Source organism: Andrena cerasifolii, chromosome 2 (genome assembly GCF_050908995.1).
Source record: "Andrena cerasifolii isolate SP2316 chromosome 2, iyAndCera1_principal, whole genome shotgun sequence".
NCBI classification, from domain to species: Eukaryota; Metazoa; Arthropoda; class Insecta; order Hymenoptera; family Andrenidae; genus Andrena; species Andrena cerasifolii.
This window is the reverse complement of record NC_135119.1, coordinates 7,825,315-7,848,094: the sequence shown is the minus strand read 5'-3', so window position 1 is coordinate 7,848,094 and position 22,780 is coordinate 7,825,315. Positions and strand designations below refer to the sequence as shown.

Here is a 22,780-nt window from a genome sequence, read left to right as displayed (position 1 = left end):
TTCACCGAAGTAGAAAACCACCCGCTGAGTAGAAAATCCATTGAAGCAGAAGACAAAGGTCTTTATAACCCTTACCTTCGCTTTGAAAGTGGCTTTTAGAATCCTCTGTGTTTCAGTCGGCAGCGTGAAGGACAGTTTGAAAACAGATAATTCCCGAATTCGAGCTCGTTAGACGCACCTTGTTTGCTGCGATGAATTTTTGGTCCCGCTTCCGAATGCCCCGTTAAGATACTTTCGAGAGCGCCGGGGTACTCGCCCCATCGCCGCGATTTCGTAAATTTCGCCAAACGAGACGGGGAAAGTTTCCCTAACGGGATTACCACCCTCGCGAACTGACGGCGGCGCGCTTGCAAATTCGTAGACAAGGCAGAAGGGACGGGGAGTCGTCGAAGGATGAAGTTTAAGAGCCCGGCTCGTCGCAATCAGGATGGCCGAACTCGCGAGTCAGGGGTGGCCTAAGAGTCGAGCGGCGGTTCATCAGGCCGTGGATTCGCGCGTTTGTGCCCGCTTCAGGATTCCGATGCGCGTTAAACTGCGTCCGCAGAGCTGGCGTGTACGATCGAATAAAAGAACGCCGCCCTGGGTTAGGTACCGATCGATCGAATCCCTAGAAACGGATGTCCAAGGGTCGCGCTATCGCTGCGAGCAATCGCGAGTTTAACTTCCCAGTGTTACACCGGAGTTTAACTTCCAACGCGGTTGTCCCGTGTAAGCGGCAGCCATTTCCGAGTATCGGATTTGGGCGCGTGAATCTGTCTATGACGCGATTAGCCTCCACCGGTGGAGCAATCAAGAGGTAGATAGGTAGATACTTACAAGGGAAGATCCTCAACCCGGAAAGTCAAAGAATTATAAAACTTTGGGGATATGTAGAGGATATATAGGTTTGTATTACGGACAATGAGATTAATTGTCACGAGCTCGTTGCATCGTTACGTTTTCACGCCCCTGAACGGTCATTGCGTCTGAGACCCCTCTTCGAGCCAATGATACCGGAATATCACCACTATACTGCTGACCCCATAAACCGTGCCATGGAGGAGGTCAATCAGTGCCTCGCGGATATAGATTTCTTCTCTATATCTCAAAATTTATTTCGGAATCAAATGTTTGACCAACTCTTAGTATAATCTTTCAACCTCACTGTAGCGTTTTATTGTTTTGTAGTACGCGGACGGTTTAATCTTACTTGTATTTATCTGTATATTATGTACTCTAAAGGGTTTTTTCCCGTATATAATAATAATAATAATAATAATAATAATAATAATAATAATAATAATAATAATAATAATAATACAATTTTGTTGCTGCCCAAATTCACTTTAAGGAGGTGAAATTGAACTCTGAAAATCCGGCTGTCTTACGATTTTCTGTTCCAACTCGCGTATCACCGTCACCAAATAACAGTCCTAATTAAAAGAAGCAACTTTTGTCCGATATTATTTTTCCTATCTCTTACAGTTCGCGAGTTATAACACAAAATCGAAAGATATTCGGATTTTCAGGGGTCAATTTCACCCCGTTAAATTGAAATTGGGCAGCAAAACAAATTACATAACACAAACCTATATGTCCTCTACGTATCCCCAGTCTCATAATTTTTTTAATTTCCCCTTTGGTTAAGGATCATCCCTTGCTAGCTTCTATCAATCCCACCGAAACCCTGAATAAGTGATTGTTCAACCTCGCAAGAAAATCAGAGCGTTTCCAAGCCCCAATTATTAGGCATACTGCTTCCCACGAATGCCGGTGAAAGAGAGGAGTCTTAATACTGGCGTTCGAGTACCGAAGCAAGACGCGCGCGGTGGAAAAAGGCGGCGATTTTAATGTTCCGGAAGGATTCGGGAAATTTTCCAGCGATTCTCGCGAAAATGCCCAGCTTACGTTCCGTTACGGAGCGAAATGGCTGTAGAAAATAACGGCGCAAAGGAGAGAAATGGGATCGCGGAAGCGCGGGGAGGGGAGGGGAGGGGGCAGAGAATCGCAAATGAAAACTACGTCGGAGTTGGTACGCAATTAAAAGACTCCTGTGAAAGCGTCGAAAAAGCTTCGACCGTGTTGCTGTTTGATTCCGGCCGCTCACAAAGCCCTCGAAAAAGCTCCTTACACGGGCTCGCGTGTGAGTGGGCACGACGAGAGGAGCGTGACCTCCATAAAAGGGAGTTTTACGCGAACCGCGCGCGTTTGTTCGGCGTTTAAAGCCGTTTCTGCAGGTGCTTCCATGCTGGTAAATTGCACGTAAACCCGTCCAGACCAATTGCGCCGGCGACGGAAACAAGAATTTCGTCGTCGTCGCGATGTTTTACACGCGGATAGATCACCTGCTTTGCAATTCATGAAGCGTTCTTTCCTATTGAGTCATCAAGCATCGAATAGATTAACGCGGATCGCCCACATTCGCCACAGTCAGTCTGCTAATTATGATGTGCCTGCGTCTAATGGAAAGCGATCATCCTTACGTTATCTCCACCGAGATCGGTCTAATTCATCCTCTATTAGGGTAAATCCGGGGGTATTGGCACGGCAGGGGAGTTGGTACAGGTGCTACATTTCTGTCTCTGTCCGTAAAAGTGCGTTGAACTGCAATTGCTTCTCTGGAACCCAAATAGTTGAATGAATAGCGTAATTTCGCTTCCTTCTGTGTTTTTTCTCGATTTATAAGCTATAAAAGGTAAATCGAGGTTACCTCTTTTATCAAACAGTGGTGTAGGGAAGCGTATTTAAAATATACTTCTATGTTAATTTTCGTTTAGTGTTTTGGATAATAAGATAGTAGTGGTATTGAGGAACATTCAGCGAAAGAATTTGGCCATATTAATTCTTCCTTTGAAAGCTAACGAGAGGACCACCTCCTCCTGCAGAAAGGAGAGGTGATACAGTTATGATTAGGATAAATGGTTCACTTTCAAATTGTATCCGAAGGATGACTCACTTTCTAAACTTTTATTCTGTCAGTTAAATTTATAATATTTTGCGAGTGATTATTTTCTTTCTATTTTTCATTATTTTGGTTCATTTATTTCATTTCTTCACTATCGTATTCATTGGCTTTGCTAATTGCCAGTAGGTAGTTCACTTTTTGCTTGCTGTGTTCTTTACTTGTTTAGCGTAAACAAATTAAACATCCATAACTCTGTAATTGTAGTATTCACTCAAATAATCTTGCTTTCTTCTTTGTTATTCTTTCACAAATAATTATGTGAGTCACCTCTCTAAACAAAAGCACCTCGGGAGAAATGATCAGATAATTATCACGACTCCAATTTTCAGCTGGATTTTCAGAAAATATTGTCTCAAAGCAAATATCGTCCAGCTTCTCTGAATCAGCATAAAATTCTGAACAAATTAGGTTTATTCTGATAAAATAAATAATACCAGTGCAAATTTTAATAGGCATTTTATGTTCGGTGTACCAACAGGATTGGATTGACTCTACAGTATCTGACTTTATGAATCCCACCTCGACCATTCCCTCCACAATAACGACGCCAGTAACGCATGTACGTTACGAGTCACGCGAGTATGTAAATTGTAACCAGTAACTCTTCCCTAAAGTAAAACATGAAAGCAAATCAGAAAGGCGGAAAAAAACAGACAGGATATGTTGGAATCCCAGTGAAGGGGCCTTTTAAAAATCCAATCCATCTCCCGCAGCAAGCGTCGGACAAATCTTTGCCAGCGACCTTAATATTCATCCCCGTAATTGCCGTTATTGCAGCCATTAATAATGCCTTTATTGTCGTCGCTTTTCATTCGACGGCCGCGAAACTGCGAGCCCCTCGGACCCGCGGAGAACAAGGGAAACCAGTCAGCGGCCAATCGTTCCGTTCGTCATCCCGTAACGGTACACCGCGTTCAACGGGCGCAGCAAGAAACTCGCGGGCGCCGCCTGATTTTCGTCCTCCTTCCGACAGCTCATCCTTGCTCCTCCCGCAGGGAGGATGGTCGTTCCCTGTGAATTCCACGGACGAAAGCGTGACACGGGGACGCGACCCAGTCATCGGGTCCGGGGACAGATTTAATTATTCATCCGGCGCGTCGCTGGCTGCTTACAAGCGCGTCCGCTGCTCTTACCGACAAGATTAATCGGCTCGTTTCGCGTTGCTCGCGGCGGAGATTAACGACGCCCGTAACGAGGGCCGCGGGATTATTTCGGAGCGTGTCGCGTCACTGACCTTCGCCGATGAGCTGACTCGCGATATGTACCTCGATCATGCCACGAGGAGTCGAACGCCCTCGCGATACTGTTCTGTAGATGGAGAACGAAGAGGGTTACGAAGAGGGCGACGAAGAAGGTAACGAAGAGCATTGGTGGCACGGTGTCCAAGCCGCTTTGTTCGTTTTTTATTTATTTACTTATTTAACACATAAGATGAATGTCTCAATTTCTGCTCATGCCCGCATTTCTGGTCACTTCGTATTTTTCTTATTATTATATGAGTTACGTTTGTACTATAGTTGCAACAAAATAATTCTAAATTATTTAAACATTTACGCGAGTGTTGCGCGACATTTAGAGCATCATACGTTTAATTACAAATCACTAATAGTTAAACATCTTGAAATAGCCTTCTTAAATAGTTTTTGAATTGGTTGATTTATTATTAAAGAATTAATCAATTACTCTGCAAATTTTGATTAGAAACAAATTTTTTCCACCTTCTTTATGAGGATTTAATCACCTCTTAAATCAGCAGAAATTGGGACCTTCACCTTATACGGTGCGGGGCCATTTAAAGATACAAGAGCATCTAGAAGACAACAAAAAGAAAACAAAAGATAATCTGAAACAGAGAGAAAAGAGCAAAGAAAAAGAACAAGTGTCGACTACGTTGGGTTATTTAAGATAGCCCTATACGCGCAGGCTTTAAAACTGCGCACTGAGCCCGAGAAAAAGTCCAGGCATTTAAAGCAGGTATTGCCCAAATCGCAGCCTCCATGTATGGAATCTGCAGTTGCGGCCATACGGTTTAAAAAGAAGAGGATTTCTTGCAGGATAGCCTGGCGAATTAAAGTTAATCAAGCTGGTGATAGCTGAGACTGTCAAAAAATTCTTCGTTTCGATTCTTCTTGGATACTGAATCCCTTATTTGACCTCTTGCAAGCACAGTGTGTGTTTCCCTAGTTTCGAGGAATCGTTCTTGTTAAAACGGTCAAGCTTGACCACGATTACACACGCCGCTACATAGAAAGTGTGACAAACTCGGCAAGCTGGACTTTTAATCGTTTGTAATTTAATTTGTAGCGTAACAGATTCATCGGAGATTACCTCGAGTCTGTCACCGTGATAAATCCATTACTGGTGCCATATTACCATAAACTGATCCACAGTATCCCACTAACGTCTCCTACGTGCCGGACCACTCTCGCCCCATTTCCTGATTTATGCTTCATTCACGAGAGTCCAGTGAAAAACGCGCGATATCCGACGTAACTCCTTTTCCCTGAACTCACTGCACTATGCCTAAAAAAAAATCCTTCACCATCGCCCCGGCTGCGTTACACGGTTTCTCTTTTCCTACACCCCGAAAGGGTCAAGCGAAAAAGCCTCGTATCTGTGCCCTGGGAGCGACGTTGTTAAATCCTCCGCTGCGACGTCGGCTACGCGAAGGGCAGAAAAATAAGGGAGGCAAAAGGAGCAGGGAAACGAGGAGACAGCGGCAAAAGGAGGAGCGTCGACAGCTTCGAACGACATCGGCAGCGCCATTTTCGACGTTTTAATTACCGAGGGATGGGGAAAATGAACGGTCGGGCCCGCGTCAAAGTGCACGGAGCCGTTTCTTTCCTTCGTTCCCGGTTTCGTCTCGCGGGAACTTTATAAAATTTCAGCCAGCAAAATCCAGCGAGAAGGAGACGCGGTCGGGGGCGGCCCGAAGGGGGAAGGAAAAACGGCCGGGACGGTTTATGAATGTCGACGGAGGTTAAGAGCTCGACCCCTTCCTCGGTTTGCCGCTTTCCTACCCTCCGTTCCCCACCGCCCTCCGCCGGTTTCATGCCGCGTAATTCTACGTATTCGAGAGTGCAACGCGAGCTGGAAATGCCGTGGAATCCGTGGTCCGAGGGCAAATTAATCGCTGACTACGCTGCAATCGGGCGAATTTATATTCGAGGACGGATGGAGTCCGGCGGTGTGCGCGGTGAATCACAATGAATCAATTATATATCACAGGGGATCGCGTGATTCGCTATCTGCTCTGCAAAGTATCCGCGGGGATGACCATCGAATCGCGATTCCAATCGTTTGTAGAACGTATTAAGCCTTGACGTGGCTAAGGCTTGTCGTTCTCCCAGTATCTCGAGCGGTTTTCTTCCTCGTTCCTCCGCGTGGAGGGCAGAAAGAAGTGGAGCGAAACGCTCGTTCGATCAGCTCGCAGAGCGAACGGACCCCGGTGCCGGCGAGCAGCGGCTTCTTTTTTTCCAAGGGTGCCTCGCGCGAGCCAGAGCGTCCGAACGACGTTGAATTAATTTGGCGGGCCGAGGCGAAAAACAGGTCGAAGGAAAGGGGCGCGGGCGGCGAACGAACGACCCCCTCCATCCGTTCCGTTTTGCCGGGGCTTCGACTGGGAAAATTGAAAGGGCGTAAAATAAAACGACCGGCGAGGGGAATTTCGATCTCGAGGCGCGGAGGAATGGTTCGCCACTTGGGAAATTCCGAATGTTAATCCGACGATGCGGTTCAACGCGTCGAAAGCGTCGCTGAGAACCGTAAAAACAATGACCGAAACAGTCACCTGCGATTCCTCAAGATTAAACGCAATCCGCGCTTCCTTCCGGATGCAGTGCACTTCCCAATAACACCCCGAGTTGCAACGTAAATAATCGTCTTGCCAGCATAGCTGCTTCACGAGAAATAGCCGGTGGTGAGTTAGGGACAGACTGGCGACTATTATTAAAGGGGTAGTCTACTGTGACATGCGATTTTTTTTAACTCTTTTCAGGATTTCTTTGTGGACTTATTGTTAATGAATAATTATTATTGCCAAAAGTCTTTGCGTCAGTTGTTCAGTATCGATATTCAATCAGTGAACCGAACTTGGAGCGAGTGGTCGCTAATTTTAGACTCAATAACATATGCTTTATAAATAGGGTAAACTCGGTTTAGCCCGTGATAGTTGTTACTCCGTGATACTTTTTCATTCGTCTGTAACTCGAAGTTGCCAGAGCCCATTTAGTTAAAAAAAACAACAACTAGGTAATAGACTGCGTTGATCTTCTAGTTTATGATGCGGTAAAAGAATCAGTCAATTGAAGCTAGTGTGATAAATTAAGAGCGTTCTTGTTCTAGCAGCGCATTATTTGGGAAATTCTTCGTGCTAATTGTGGAGGGTCGCTTGTTTATGTATTACATGTCGTTTACAAGATAAGTAGACAATTAAAACGGCAGGTAAGTGATGGTAAGGTGACACTTTAACAAGACCGATTCTTTAAATTATCGTACAGTAAGGCGTCAGTGCTATTTTTGCTTATGAAAATAATAAATAAAATCTAATTTTTTGTGTGGCTGAGACTGCGTTTTTGATTGCGCTGTTTGAGAAATTCTGATGGTCAGTACCAGAAACAATGTTTCCTTACGTCTCAGACATCTAACGATCATGAAACGCTTGATTATACACAAAATAACAATAATATAAAATAATATAGTATAATGTAAAATAATATAAAATAATATAAACACGTAGCTGGTGAACATATATCGGGCCAGCGAGGACTATGACAGAGTTACCAGAGCTATCACGGAGTAACCAGAGTGTGTCGTCAAAATTTTATTTTGTATATTTTCAATTAAATATACTTACAAGGGATGATCCCGATCCCGAAAATTCAAAAAATTCTGCAACTTTGTCAATATGTAGAGGATTTCCTCCTGATTACAACGCAATTTTTGTTTGCTGCCCAAATTCACTCGAAGAGGGTGTAATTAACCCCTGAAAATTCGGCTATTTTCCGATTTTGTGTTATAACACGCGAACTGTAAGAGATAGAAAAAAAGTTTCAACACAAAAATTACTTCTTTTAATTAGATCTATCATTTGGCAAAAAAATTATTTTACAGTTCCCGAGTTATCACAAAAAATTGGAAAATAACCGAATTTTCAGGGGTCAATTTCACCCCATTAGAGTGAATTTGGTCAGCAAACAAAAATTGCGTCGTAATCAGGAGGAAATTCCCTACATATTCGCAAAGTTTCAGAATTTTTTTAATTTCCGCGATCGAGATGTTCCCTTGTTAGTAAATTTCGGTTAACCTATTATTTGTTTGTACGACGTCTGACCTATCATTATATCCTAGACTCACTTTCAGAATATGTGAATATTATCAGTTAATAGACAAATTCTAAAACTATCACGGACTTGCCCGAGTACACCCCACAACAGAACCGTGAATGCCCCTAAGAATATTAATGACCTGTATTTAATTATTTCCTTTGCTGCTTTCTTGGTAATAAAGTTCGAACAAACGGCACGCGAAGACTTCTCTAATCCCGCGACACATGCATCGTTTCAGCGCAGTGCTTCTCGTGCAGGGTCAGAGCGCTAAGCCCGTCGAAACGCGAAGCAGCTAAATGCCGCGAACGCAGCGGAACAAGCCGTAAATGGACGAGTCGCGTAAGCGAATGAATGAAGTTTGAACGCACAGGTGGTCGTGCAAGCGGGTTTGTCGAACTCGCGAATTTTCCGTTGCGAGGGCGCTTCTTCGTCCCCGTCCGCGCGGCAGCCAGTAAAAGGGGCTGCGGAGTCGGGTAGCGGCGGGGTAGCTCGACTAAATGGAATTAAAGCGGAATGGAGGAACATTGCCGCCCGCGGAACTTGGACACCCGGGCTGAATAGAAACGTTCGCGGGGCCGAAATTACGTCGCGCTTCCGACCGCGCGCGCGGATGGTATCGTAATGAAAACTCCCAACTATGGTAACTTCACGGTTTTAAAGTCGCGAGGGACGCCGACTAAATCTTTCCACGGGGTTGCTTAATGCGACGCTACATAGCGCGGCGGCAGAAGCCTCTGTTTTCCCTTTGCGAAATTTTCGCTTCCCCTTATCTCCATTCGAAAACGATTCTGTAATGTTATTCCACTGCGCACATTCTGTGTAATTGTTGCAAGTGTACCGAGGAACGACGTCGAGTGGCTTCTTCGGTCGACGGTTGAAACGTTCTAAACGTATTCCGAGCGATCCTGCGCACGTCGGTGACCAACCAGAGACAAATAGAACACCCGTGGCTTTCTAGGCGGAAGGTATTGCGACTTTCTCGTCCCTGGTAAGTCGATAATAAATTCCGCGGACGACGTACTATTACTTAAGAGGCTGCATTTCGCATACTCGATCCGCATGGCCGTCGTTCGTTGCTGACTACGCAAACCTAGCGGTGAGGAGCTCCGTTATGGAGATCCAGGCCGGCTTCCCCTAAGAATAAGGGGGGGGGGGGGAATTTACGGTTATTACGAGCGGACAAATAAACGTAATCGCGCGAAGAATTACGGCCCGCCCCGGCGTACGGAGATTTCGGAAATTTCGAATCCCCGACACGCCACCGGCCGGCCATGGACCCCGAAAGGGGCGAAGTCTGTGTCCATTGGCTACGAAGAGAGGAAAGAATTCTTGTCCCGGCGTTCGCAGCCGTTCCCTCGTTTCGGAGATGGGTTCATGAATTCTTCATGAAGCACGGATTTACTTATTAAACGCAGCGGAGTCCTTCTTACTTCGCAGTAATTTACCAGTGAATTTTGGGGGATCTTCAACGTTCAACGAACGCAACGCAGAGTGAAAGAGACGTAGTGCGCGAGATTAATGCCGGGAAAGAATTGTTACACTTTCGCCCGGCTTCTTTTACCATTTCCCTACAGATTAAAAGCTTCTTAGGGATTGCGAAAGTCATGAAAATGTATACGCGACTTGGCCGAGAATTAAGGAGGTAATTCCTGGTTTAACTTTGGCGAGCGGTGGTAAAGGTTAAGAAATTAATGTTACAAGACCGTTCTATCCGTTCGTCGGAAAATTCGCGATAAATAATGAGGTCCCGGTGTCCGTGTTGCGAGAACGATTCTCGAAGAACGCTTGATAAATGTCCCGTTCCTGAAAAGGGGGAATCTCATTGTAGCAACCCAGCTCGGGCTCGTTTACAACGGCGTATAGTGCGGTTGACCGAGCACGAGTTGTCGTAAAACGAGGACCGTAGAATCGCGCGTAAATCGCATGTAAAAGGACGAACGTCATCAACGTCGTCCATGCTTCTCGTAACTATGTTTTTAAGACCGCGCGTTAGAAAGGGATATATTTCAGGCATCGAGTTGAAAATTAAATTAGAAAGTTTTCGTCTAATGTGTGCACAGTTCGAGCAGTCCCAAATGAACTACATTGTGATTCTACGCGCTCCGAGTCATCTGTTTCGAGTCCCAAGAGTCCAAAATCAACTATGTTGTGATTCTGCGCGCCTCGAGTCTTCTGCTTCGAGTTCCAAGAGCCTCGAAATCAATTATGTTGTGATTCTACGCGCTCCGAGTCATCAGCTTCGAGTTCCAAGAAACCCAAATCAACTATGTTGTGATTCTGCGCGCCTCGAGTTTTCTGCTTCGAGTTCCAAGAGCTCGAAATCAATTATGTTGTGATTCTACGCGCTCCGAGTCATTAGCTTGGAGTTCCAAGAAACCCAAATCAACTGTGTTGTGATTCTGCGCGCCTCGAGTTTTTTGCTTCAAGTTCCAAGAGCTCGAAATCAATTACGTTGTGATTCTACGCGCTCTGAGTCATCTGCTTCGAGTTCCAAGAGTCCGAAATCAACTTTAGTGTGATTCTACGCGCTCCGAGTCATCTGCTTCAAGTTCCAAGAGACCCAAATCAACTGTGTTGTGATTCTGCGCGCCTCGAGTATTCTGCTTCAAGTTCCAAGAGCTCGAAATCAATTATGTTGTGATTCTACGCGCTCGGAGTTATCTGCTTCGAGTTCCAAAAGTCAGAAATCAACTTTATTGTGATTCTACGCGCTCCGAGTCATCTGCCTCGAGTTCCCAGAGACCCAAATCAACTATGTTGTGACTCTACGCCCTGCGAATCATCTGCATCAAACTCTATTGGTTCGAGATCATTTATTTCGAGCTACAAGTGTCAAAAATCGAGTGTTCAGCATTCCACGTGTCTTCGTTCAATTTCCTGCAGCTACGCAATCAACAACTACGCAACTCCCACGCAACTAAGCAGAGGCGACGCGCGCGGAACCGACAGATATCGCGGTGCAAGCACCGTTTTCTCTGGAATAATTAGATTCAAGGCCGCGTAGAACAATGCCTCGCCCACTTAACGCCGCCACGAGTTTTGCTGTATGCTTCACCGAGCTCTTGGCCAGATATTCTGGCACCGTGTCCGTTGCTTTTTCGCGGAAAACACTGGCTAATCAGTGACACCACGATTCCAACGTCGACCTTCTATTCGCCGAAAAGCTCTCGCGAAAAACGAACTTCAATTCCAAGAACATCCGAATTTCCACGCTACTTGTCAAACTCCAAGAAAAGGAAAACAAAGGGGGCACCAATGCAACCGTTACAAACGACATACCTATCCTGAGAATCGGTGGAAAGCGTGTATCGCGAAATCTTTCCAGACCTATTTACCCTGAGCCGTTTAAAACAGTCTCTACGCTTTCCTCGGGTTTAGTCCCGACCCCTTGTTTCCTCCGTTCTTTCCCGCGACGACGCTGAATACGCGAAATTCCGGCCGTCGGGCGAACACAATCGTAGCAAACAGCTCGAAATAGAGACGGCACGCCAGGGGTATAGTAGAGAGAGAGAGAGAGAGAGTGGCAGAAGGGAAGCGAGGAGAATCCGATCGCTCGAATCACCGACAAATATGAGTGCCCCGAGCGCTCCGCTGGGAGTCATCGACCGTCTAGGATTTCCCGACTTTCCTCTCCCTTCCCCAGCTGGATTTCAACTGCGTAACATCTCCCAGGACAAGTTTTGGGAGAATAATAGAAAACTCCAGACACGGAGCGGCGCATCCTCGGTGCTCGCTCGCGTCCTTGCTCCCTCGTGACGGGGAATTTGTCGCTGGGATTCCAGGTATTCATGATCCTTGGCGGAAATTGAAGCTCCGTGCGCGCTTTGGTTATCCATCGCAATCGAGAGGAATAACAGTGGCTGGCAACAAACAGGAGTATCCTCGCGATTGCTTTCCTAAGAATTCCAGTGACAATCTCCATGTTATCAGCGCCGCATGATTGCAAAGAAACGGAGAGGCGGGGGGCACTGGAATCGTGGCGACGAAAACGATTCTCGAGAGCGTAACGAGCAGACACCGCTCTCGATACACACCTTTCGAACGCGATTCGTGCCGGTTATCGAGGCGTCTACGTGCTACCTCCAGCATTAGGTATATAAATCGGAGGTATTCGCGGCGCGAACGTGATATACGATCGAACTCCAGTTTTCTCCCTGCGAGACAAACGAGCCCGGCGTGGTGGAAGAAAGCCAGGAAGCTATGCAAATCGAGAAAACGACCGTGAGACGGATTAGCCAGACGTCCAGTGGACTAATGGATATTAGAATCCTGCCAGGGGATCGCTGAGAAACGTCCCTCCGCCCTGGTCTGTCGGGGGTCGATCGATGAACTTCGTAAAGTAGGATTCTATTCGACGGTCGATGGTGGTGTCGGATCGATCTCTCTCTGGATAATTCTGGACAATTATAAACAGATAACAAAGGGTAGTAAATTTTACACGCTTATCTAAAATTCACCGAGACGTTAACGAGTTAACTGATTACTCGTTTCACGTCTCAGCAAATTTATAGCCTCCAGGGTAGGATCTTATGTCATTTGGGATTGGCTAGATAATCTCCATATTTTATCAACACAATCGAAACAGTCGCGTATGTTTGTTAGAACGATTAGACAGCGATACCGAGAACTTTACCCTCCGGCAGAGAGTTCTGTTCTTGTCCCTTGACGAACGTCAAACGCCACTCCTTAACCAATCTAACTTTCAAATTAAGCGGCCTGGCGACCGTCCACGTGACGAAGTGATTTAAAAGCGGCGAGTTCTTCCTCCGGCCGCGAACTTCCCTCGCGAGTGAAGTTCGCGGCACCGATTCGCTTTGAGAAACTTCAGCGCCGCTTTAAACCGCGCCCGGTAGACTGCGCGAGGCTCTGAACGTCGGAAGTGTCGGGAGAATTATCCTCGAATCAAGCGGGCTCTGGTTGAACCTCTCCCGGGGTGTCGTCTGCTCCCGGGCTGCATCCGAAAGGAAATTTCTACTCGCGCGTGGAACGTCGTGTTCGCGCTCCTTTGCACCGGCAGGCGTTTAACCGTTCAAGAGGCGTGAAAAATGGTTGAACGGAGAAACGGCTCTGTAGGCGGTGCACGTTTCGAACATTGGGCTGAAGATGAAAGAATTTGATGATGGGCTGGATAGCTCGATTGGTCTCGCAGCATCCGGAGCAATTACTGTCACGAGCGTGCAGTGTTGCTGGATTGAATGCAACGTAAATTCTTCTCCTACGTGGCGCTTGGGATCGAGCGTTCTACGAGCAACGGCGTCTAAAATGATGAGCCTGTTGAAAGGATCACTCAGCTCACTTATGCAGAACTTGGAACGCTACCGCCGCGTCGCTGTTCGCAAAATTTCAGAACGCTCCGCTAATAGCACTTCTTAAAGCACTCAGCTCTCCCGACGAAGAGTAATCTCCTTTCTTTCGATACACGAACAGCAGCGCGTTTAGATATGAAACTCGGTAACAGAGAAATTCCACGAGGTCTAGAAAGATCGCTACATTTTTTTTAACGAATACAGGGGATGAAAAATACTCTTCCTGCAAGTCCCTTGTCTAATGTTTCCCTTTTCACGAGTCTTTTCGACGTTTAGGGTGACGATAGAAGAGAGGAGCGAAGGATCGCGAAGGGACGCAAACGAAGATCGCTTGAGGGACGACACTTTCTTACGCACTCTCGATTAATTCGAAAGCAGGCTGTACCGAGGCACATCCACTTTCACTGCGAGCCCCCAGAAGAAATTACAGCGATGCCCGCAAACCGCCGCCCGCTCGCGGGCATGCGCGCTCGCTTGGATTTAATTAAATATTTGCACTCGGTTTAATCTCGCCTCCATCGTTCCCGCAGCGCCGGCTTCTTCCCGCTTGCGCCTTCGTCCCGTTCGCGGCGGAACTGCCTTTCAAGGCTGCACGGGATAAAGAATTCCCCCGGCGATTTCCATAGGAATAATCGCCGACCACGCATTCGCTCGCGTCCGACCATCGTATTCGATCGAAATTGAAAAGGAGAAACGCTGCGCACGGTTACACGAGTCGGGTTGCTTCAGAAGCACCGTGTAGATTTGATGCTTCCAGAGTTTCTCGTGCGCTAGCGGCTGAACGATACGTTTCAAGATCAAGGAAATATCTGCTCGATAATCTCTCTCTTGTTTAATGTAATTGCAGTTGCACGCAACAGCCACTGGGTGGTCGCTTGTTTCACATAATCGTGGGATAAGCCCCGGACACGTGTACTATTCATCGAGGTAAAGAAATATACTGCTCGACACTATAGTTTGCGGAATATATGATTATGTATACATTAATTGCAAATAAACGGCTAAGAGAAGGTATACACAATCTTTTTAAAGTCATGTTAAACAGGATAGAGAAAACAATTTGAATACACGAACGTGCAACTTTAGAATATTTAAAACGAGGGCTAATTTTGACGATAAAGTTCGTGGCTTTGAATTGTCGCTGGTTTACTAATTCTTAAATTTGAAACAATGCGTCGTCTTCTTCTAGTTAGTACCTGATAATTTGAAACAATGCCATTGCTGCATCAGATAATACACTATTTACTTTACATAAATTTCGATTAACTTTTCGCGTGGCCGATCGGCAAAAAATAGTGTCCAGCAGTATAAGCGTTGGTAAACACGAGTACGTGAAGCAAGTAGGGTGAACTGTACAATGATTGCCACCCTAAGTGGAAATCCCAATTGGAATGTCTATATTTTTTTGTAAAGTTTTTACATGGTCTGAATTTTCAGTTATTATCGATTCTTAAGGATTTCTCATTGAAATAAAACATCTCGAGTGCCTATTACGTCTTTTGTTTTAAAAATATTGAATGAAGAACAAAAATAGGCATAAAAATACAATCATTGGCTCTCCACAAATTTTGTGGTTATATAGAAAAAAAATAGTTAAAAACGAAGTTTAAGCAGGCTATGCCATTCACTATTAAATACCTACGACACTTACAAGGGAACATCCCGAACCCGGAAATTTAAAATATCCTGACCTTTATGAATATGTAGGGAATTTCCTCCTGATTACGACGCAATTTTTGTTTGCTGACCAAATTCACTCTAATGGGGTGAAATTGACCCTGAAAATCCGGTTATTTTCCAATTTTGTGTGATAACTCATGAACCTTAAAATATATTTTTTACCAAATGATAGATCTAATTAAAAGAAGTAACTTTTGTCTTGAAACTTTTTTTCTATCTCTTACAGTTCACGAGTTACAACACAAAATCGGAAAAGAGCCGAATTTTCAGGGGTTAATTACACCCCCTTCGAGTGAATATGGGCAGCAAAATAAAATTGCGTTCTAATCAGGAGGAAATCCCCTACACATTTACAAAGTTTCAGAATTTTCTGAATTTTCGGGTTCGAGATCTTTCCTTGTTAGTAAATCTGTATTTCAATTCATTGCTTAATTATAATGCAACAAAATGTACTTACTCCCTATCAAAATGTTAAGAAAACGCTTAAAACTCAGCACTTTTTCTCACCACTACCTTTAAGACTTTTTGTGCTGATCCCAGATATAAAATATAGTTCAATTACTAGAATTTGCAGTGTTGTAGTGAAAGAAAGATAAGAAATTGTAAAAAAAGTAGAGGAAGGTGCTGTAATATGGCCCCCCTGTTTTATATATCTTCCTAAAATCTGATTCATAATTTAAATTGCTTTAAATTTCTGCTTAAAATGTAGTTAAACTAAGGTTAAGCAAAATGCAAACAATTTAATTGAATTTAGCATATATTATGAAAAAAATGTTATTTTCGGCGCTCATACAAAAGTGAGGGTAATATATTCCCCTAACAAAAATCATAAAAAATAATTCTTTGGCAACACCAGAATCAAGAATAAATGAATAAAGAACATTTTATTATATATACCCAAAAGTCGCGCACACAGGTATTCTACTTTTTCGCACGATGTGCACTCGCACTCGTCGCCAGATATTTTTATTTATAATATGAAAATCACAAGGGGCCGAATTACCAGCAGGCAGCCATGATACCACCCTTTCCTCTACTCTCTAAGTTTGTACTTCTTAATATTTGGCTTTTTATTCAGGAGTACCAATGATCAGTGCAGTGCCAGTATTAGTGCAGTTTACCCTATACGCAAAATCATTCCTAGTCCATGAATTTCTGCACACCTCGTAGGATTATATTTATATCGAGTGTCTACTTGATCCAGCACGTAAGAAGTATTAAAGCGTCGAGGTTTGCGCACGACGAAGCCCTACGAATAGGCGATCCGATTATCTCGAACCGAACATAAACACCTCGGAGCATCACAGAAAGCGCGCATTGATTCGAGTAATTACCATGCATTAGCCAGATTGGTCCAGGATCGATTCATAGGGAGCGACTCATAGTCCTCGGGGAGTTTACCTGAAACACAAAGGGAGAGAGCGGTCCATTAAAATCAGTTCTCACTGAAGCGCACGTGGGAATGCGCCATTACAGAATATATAACGGTAACGGCGTAATAACGCTTCGCGCGATAGGATCTCGCGTTTTGACGCGCGATCCCTTTCAGCAGGGCCCTTTTTCTCGGCACGGAGGTCCGAGTGGAACCGAAGGAACGGAACGGAGGAGTCGTGCGAGTCGAGTCGATTCGTTTCGGCGAAGCTAGCGTTCAGCTGGCATTCCCATCGAACGCGATTTCTCCGCGGAGCGATTTAAACTAATCCTGGCGGCAGACCTGCCTGGATATACGACTTTTCGCTGGATTAACCTGTACGCGGCGGCTAAACGTAATCTGTTATGACGGAATAATGCTGCACGAACGCGGGCCCACGGAGAAATTCAATTACGAGATCCTCGATATTGTTTTACAAGCCGGCCTCTGCTGCTTTACGATCGGAACGGTACGAAAGAGCGCGACCAGGGTAATCAGGAGCGATTCGTGTCTGATAATTGCAGGAAGTGAACGGCGAAGCCATGCATCGAGCCTCTATAGAGCTATCAATTCGTTCCTTTCAGGCATCGCCGTTAAAACGTGCCGCGCAACTTGTAATGTAATAACACGTCGTTAGTTAATCGAGATATGAATTCCGTGAACAGCTGATGCTCGCCTCCGGGGATATAAAATTCATACCAAGAGCGAAGTTGCGGCGGCGATGGTTGACGGAAGAGCGCGAGCGGGTAAATATGCAGGTCCTTTGTAGAAGACGAGGGTTTCCTTTATTTTCCTGCGAAGGAAAGGTCATAAATAATGAATTGGAAGCGTCGGCGAAGGTGCTCGCCGATGGAAACGCTCTGCCAGGAATATCCGCGGCCTTCGGCCACAAAAGGTTAACACATTGCGGTCGGTGCACCGCATGCATAAGCTACTTGCGCTCCGCATAAGAATTGTAACGAGCGATTGATTCTTCTCCTCGCTGCATACGTTGACCCTGTTTTCGTCTTTTTATTGCACACGGTCGCTTGGCGACGCTGGCTAGGCTTCGCGTAATGGAGAAACGTAGTAATATACCTCAGAGTCACAGAAACAGTAGAAAATAAAGGACTCTCCGGCTCTGGGTCAGAAAAAAACATATCGCTACGGTCAATGATTTGAAAAATGGTTATAAGTAACGAAATAATCTACTATCACATACAGTTCCATACCACGAACCCTTTAGATCAGTGTTTCTCAATGCTTTTTGAGCAGCAATCCCCTTTTATAACATCCAAATAACCTGAGACCTCCCTCTCTCCATTTAAGATAAGGCAAATTTAATAAGGTAAAGCAAACACGTTAAAAACAAGTATTTCAGAATATGATTATAGCTTAATGATATTAAAAGAAATAATAAAACCGTGGCGACCCCCCAGCAAAACACTTCGCCAGCCACAGGTTGGTAATCACTGCTTTAGATTTTAGATTATGGCAGCGGTACATCAGCGTGCCTGGACTTTCACGAACCAAAAGGAGCGGTGACACGTCCGCAGTCGCGGAAGCGTCAATAAACGTTGACGTTAATATAATTACACTCGGCCGCGGTACTCTGGCCAGGCACGTCGCGGGCGCAGAAAAACAAATAAAAGACCAGCGCGATGTAAAAAGTGTGTTTGCCCATTAGCGTGACAGCGTCGTTACATCTCTTTACCATTTACCATTTAGCAACAAAGCGGCGTCCGAAAGCGACGAACGGAGGAAACAGGGAGTGCGTAATCGTCGAGTTTATCCGTTCCGCTCGTCCTTTAAAAAGACGATCTCGAAGCGAGGGGCGACGCAAGGCCCCGCGCAGCCCCTAAGGCGATAATAGACGGCGATCAGGCGAAGCGAGTTCACCGCCGAATTCAACGATCAACGGCGTCCTCTCGGCGCTGAATGACGGAGGCCTGCGAGGCGAATGCGGAGGGGCGCGAACGAATACGGTGAAACGTAATTTGGCACGGCGAAAGTTGTCGTAATGAGAGAAAACGGTCGCCGGCCGTTTCGCGTGCCGTCAACGTCCTCCGAAAACGGCAGAGATAACGACGTTGATATGCATGCGACGCTGCCACGCGACCGTGCAAAAGAACCCCTCGCCAAGTGACTCGCGTTATTGCTGGCGGTAATTAGGCTCTGCGAAATTCTAGCCTGCGCTTCGGCGCGTCGGGGAAAAGTCGCCGAAAAATTGGCCACGGAAACTGCGGTAGTTGCGGGTATTCCTGCGGTAACTGGTACCTCCCAGGTTAGACTTCAGGTGGGCGACAAATTCAGCACTGTAATGCTGGAAATTTGATTTAATATTAATCAAGTTGCTCAGGTTTCAAAGCGCTGCAGGTCTACACACGCAGCTTTCTATTCTCAAGTGCTCTTAAATTAAAATTTAAACCTCAGATGTAATGGTGCTCTCTCTCTATGCCTGATTTATCGCTGGTAAGAACACCGTGAAAAGTTTTATTATACCAGTCCTTGATTGTTTCCTTGTTTGATTATTGCGATGTCGTCTATCGTCTTGTTTACTCTCTCATCTTTCTCACCTTATTCAACGTGTACAAAACTCCTGTTTGCGTTTTTCTTTTCGTGTCACCAAGTTTGATCATATCTCCCAGCTATGCGACATAATACGCTAGATTTTCCATTTGTGTTGTCTCGTTCGCAAAATACTTTCATCTCGCGTCCCGGCTTATCTCTAGAATATTCATTGCAACAGTCTTTCTTACCATGGGTCTAATTCTCTTTCTACTCGGCATCAAAATCTCCTTTCCATACCTGCGCACTCGACATCTAAATTTGAATCCTCCGGCTATATTTCTGCTCGCTATTATAATTCCCTTCCTCCCGACATTCGAAGGCTAAATTCCTTTCCTGATTTTAAATGTAAAGCTCGAGGATATATATTTCTACACTATTCCTAAGCAGGGCTTGAATAGGTTTCGAAAATAACTGTTTCAAACTGTTATATAAAGGTCCTGACTGAAAGAGTTATGGAGAACCTTTATTGGGAATAACTGTTATAAAGAACCTAAATATCAGACTATATAAGTATAAGTTACGGTTCCTATATAGCTCTATAACTTTTATTTTTTAGGTTCTATAACTTTTATATTTTAGGTTCTATAACTTTTATTTTTTAGGTTCTATAACTTTTATTTTTTAACTTCTATATAAAATATAAGTTACAAAGCGGTTACAGAACCGATTCTTGTAACGATTGTACAGAATTTTACAGTAAATGAAATCACAACATATTACAGCTATAGATTACTGTGTGTAACCAACTTGTTTAAAAATTATTATAAATAAGTAAGCAAATATATATTATGTACAGATTTGTACATGTGTATACAAGTGATCCTTGCATACCGCCGAGTGTATACACATAATATATATTTGCTTACTTATTTATAATAATTTTTAAACAATTTGGTTACACAGAGTAATCTATAGTTGTAATATGTTGTGATTTCATTTACTATAAAATTCTGTACAACCGTTACAAGAATCGGTTCTATAACCGCTTTGTAACTTATATAGAACTTAAAAAATAAAAGTTATAGAACCTAAAAAATAAAAGTTATAGAACCTAAAAAATAAAAGTTATAGATCCTAAAAAATAAAAGTTATAGAACCTAAAAAATAAAAGTTATAGAACCTAAAAAATAAAAGTTGTAGAGCTATATAGGAACCGTAACTTATACTTATATAATCTGACATTTAGGTTCTTTATAACGGTTATTCCGAATAAAGGTTCTGAATAACTCTTTCAAGAACCGAAATCTTTATAATAACGGTTTCAAGCCCTGTTCCTAAGTCACCTCTACATTCTTTATTTCCCACGTCCGTTTATTTACCTTTATGCTCTTCTATCTTAATGCGCCATAAAATTGTTTCTCTTAAATTTTTCTCCCTTCTCTTTTCTTTCCTAGTTTAGTTTTAGCTTTAGTTATTTAGTTACGGCTAGGCTTCTAACAATATTATACCGCAGCCTCGCATTTTACTTCGCTATGCTTTACGCATTACTGTTCTTTGTACATTCACCAAGTAATAAAGACGCATAACAATAATAATGTCGGCAAATATCCTGATTCTCCCTGTACAAAGAACAGACAGCTGCGACAACTTCAGCCGGTTTCGCCTTTATATTGGTATCGTGCATATTCTGCGAAGCGTCGAGATACTCCGTGGCACGGCTCTACTTACGCTATCTTCTGCACGTGTGCCTACTCGTGGTTAAGAGACACTAGCATTATCAAGAACGATACAAACTAGCGTAACCACGCCGTGACACCTACTACCGCTGGCCATAACTTCTAAAATACTCAGAGTTAAAACGATTTCCACTCAAGCACTCGCTATCAAGAGCATGTGCCTACAGAAGAATCGCACTCTGGTGTCCATTACTGTACCGTAACGTTCCACGTGATCGCGGCGAGGCGATTTCATCGACGAGCCAGAATCAGAGCAGCAGGCACTCGAAAACGGAAGGAACGGGTCGTTTATCGCGCTCGTGCAGAGGTGAATCGAGCGTGCGAGTAGAAAGTCGCCCGGTTAGGTAAGCGGCAGAACGAGAGGCGAGCCCCAAGGAAATCTTCCGCGGTGCAGCATCAACTTTAAAGCCGTTCCGCGCGTCGGAAATAAGGGGCGATACACCCGTTATGCCAGACGTCTAAGATAAACTTTGCATAGCAATTTGGTTCGCGCCCGATGCTTGGTATTCCGTCGCAGCGGCGAGGATACACGCCTGCCGGTGCCCCGCGAACAACGCTCTGGCTGCAACCGTGCTACACCGCTGTAATACAACGGAGGCAGTACGTTACACCGTTGCTTGCACACAACGCGCAGGCCTGCGAACTTTACACGGACACTTTCAGATAAGAAGGCCTGGGAGCGTGTAACGCGGTTACGAGCGATCCCGCGCGGGCGGTTCGCTATCTCGAAAATAACCGAGGCCCAGCGATTATTACGTGCCTCCGGTACTCCATCAACCGAGCTCCTCCGTCGTAATTAGTCGAGCTTCGGAGTGGAAATTGGTTCGGAGGCTTCACTTTTTCCACCTTCTTCCCTCCGCGAACGTTCGGGCCACTTTCCCTCCATCATTCACGAGATTCTCTCCTGTTCCCGGAAGCTTGCACGCCCGCGAAAGATCGGACATACAGTAGGGTCGGTTTGGGAGTTCCGATGTTTCGAGGGACCACTTCTCACCCTTCTTTGGCGAGTTAAAGATTGAAAGGACATCAGCGGGTACTAATAAATCCTATCGCCTTGGGTTATTCGCCGACCACTGCAGGTCGACGGTTTGCATTCGCCTTCCACGCGGGAAGCGCATCCTGAAAATTCAGAGGGGTGTCGTCGAGACAGATACCCCGGGGTCGTTTTCGCGCACCAGATCATGCAATGAAATTCAAAGGGACCCCCGTGAGAGGTGGAGGGAAGCGGAGGCAGGCGGGTCGTAAAGGAGGGTGGAAAAGTGGAGGAACGAAAGGGCGGGAGCGCCTGAAGTGGGGAGGGAAGAACGGGGCGAGATAGAGACGGTTGAAAATTTTCTCGGGCGTCCCTCGCAGATTTCGTTCCTCGAGAATCGTCGTAAAACGGGTTACTCGTTTCGCGAACGAAGAGAAACGGCCAGAAGACGAGGCTGGAATGGGTTCGTCGACGTTTTCTCTCCTTTACACGGAACGCCGAGTTTACAACCCGCCCAGACAAGTCCGCCCTTTTCCTGCCCCACCCCCGCGAGGACCTCCTCGGGACGGAATCGCCGACTCGATGAGAAGAGTATCGTGTTGACAGAGCTTTGGTCGATGCTCGGTTGGATTGTTTCACGGCGTCTCGAGTGTCATTGAAAGCCAGCGAGTTTTAATTACTTTCCGAGGGGACATTCTTAAGTAATACGCGATACTACACACTTCGCGAGGAACGCGTGTAATTAATCGAGGTACCGGGCGCTTTAGGCTTTCAGACTCGGTCACTGCACTCGGCGACGATGGAATCGGCTAGTAGGGGAGCAAATAATGGTCTCCTTCGCGCTTAACATCACGGATTAGACTTTAAACTTTGATCGCAAAGTTCCGCTGGCTCGTTGCGTGTTTACCGCTGT

At 45.2% G+C, this 22,780-nt stretch overlaps 1 protein-coding gene across 8 annotated transcripts in view; it reads right to left on the bottom strand.

Annotated features, from left to right (window-relative positions):
- Nucleotides 1-22,780, bottom strand: part of LOC143366313 (uncharacterized) — a 350,623-nt gene that overhangs the window by 24,358 nt on the left and 303,485 nt on the right. For 6 of the 8 annotated variants that reach the window (XM_076807286.1, XM_076807292.1, XM_076807291.1 and 3 more), the window contains one exon: nucleotides 16,592-16,658. The exons of the other annotated variants lie outside the window; for them this stretch is intronic. In XM_076807286.1, coding sequence (XP_076663401.1) covers nucleotides 16,592-16,594 — 3 coding nt within the window. In that variant the 5' untranslated portion in view covers nucleotides 16,595-16,658. The remainder of the gene's footprint in view (nucleotides 1-16,591; nucleotides 16,659-22,780) is intronic. 8 annotated transcript variants of the gene reach the window in all.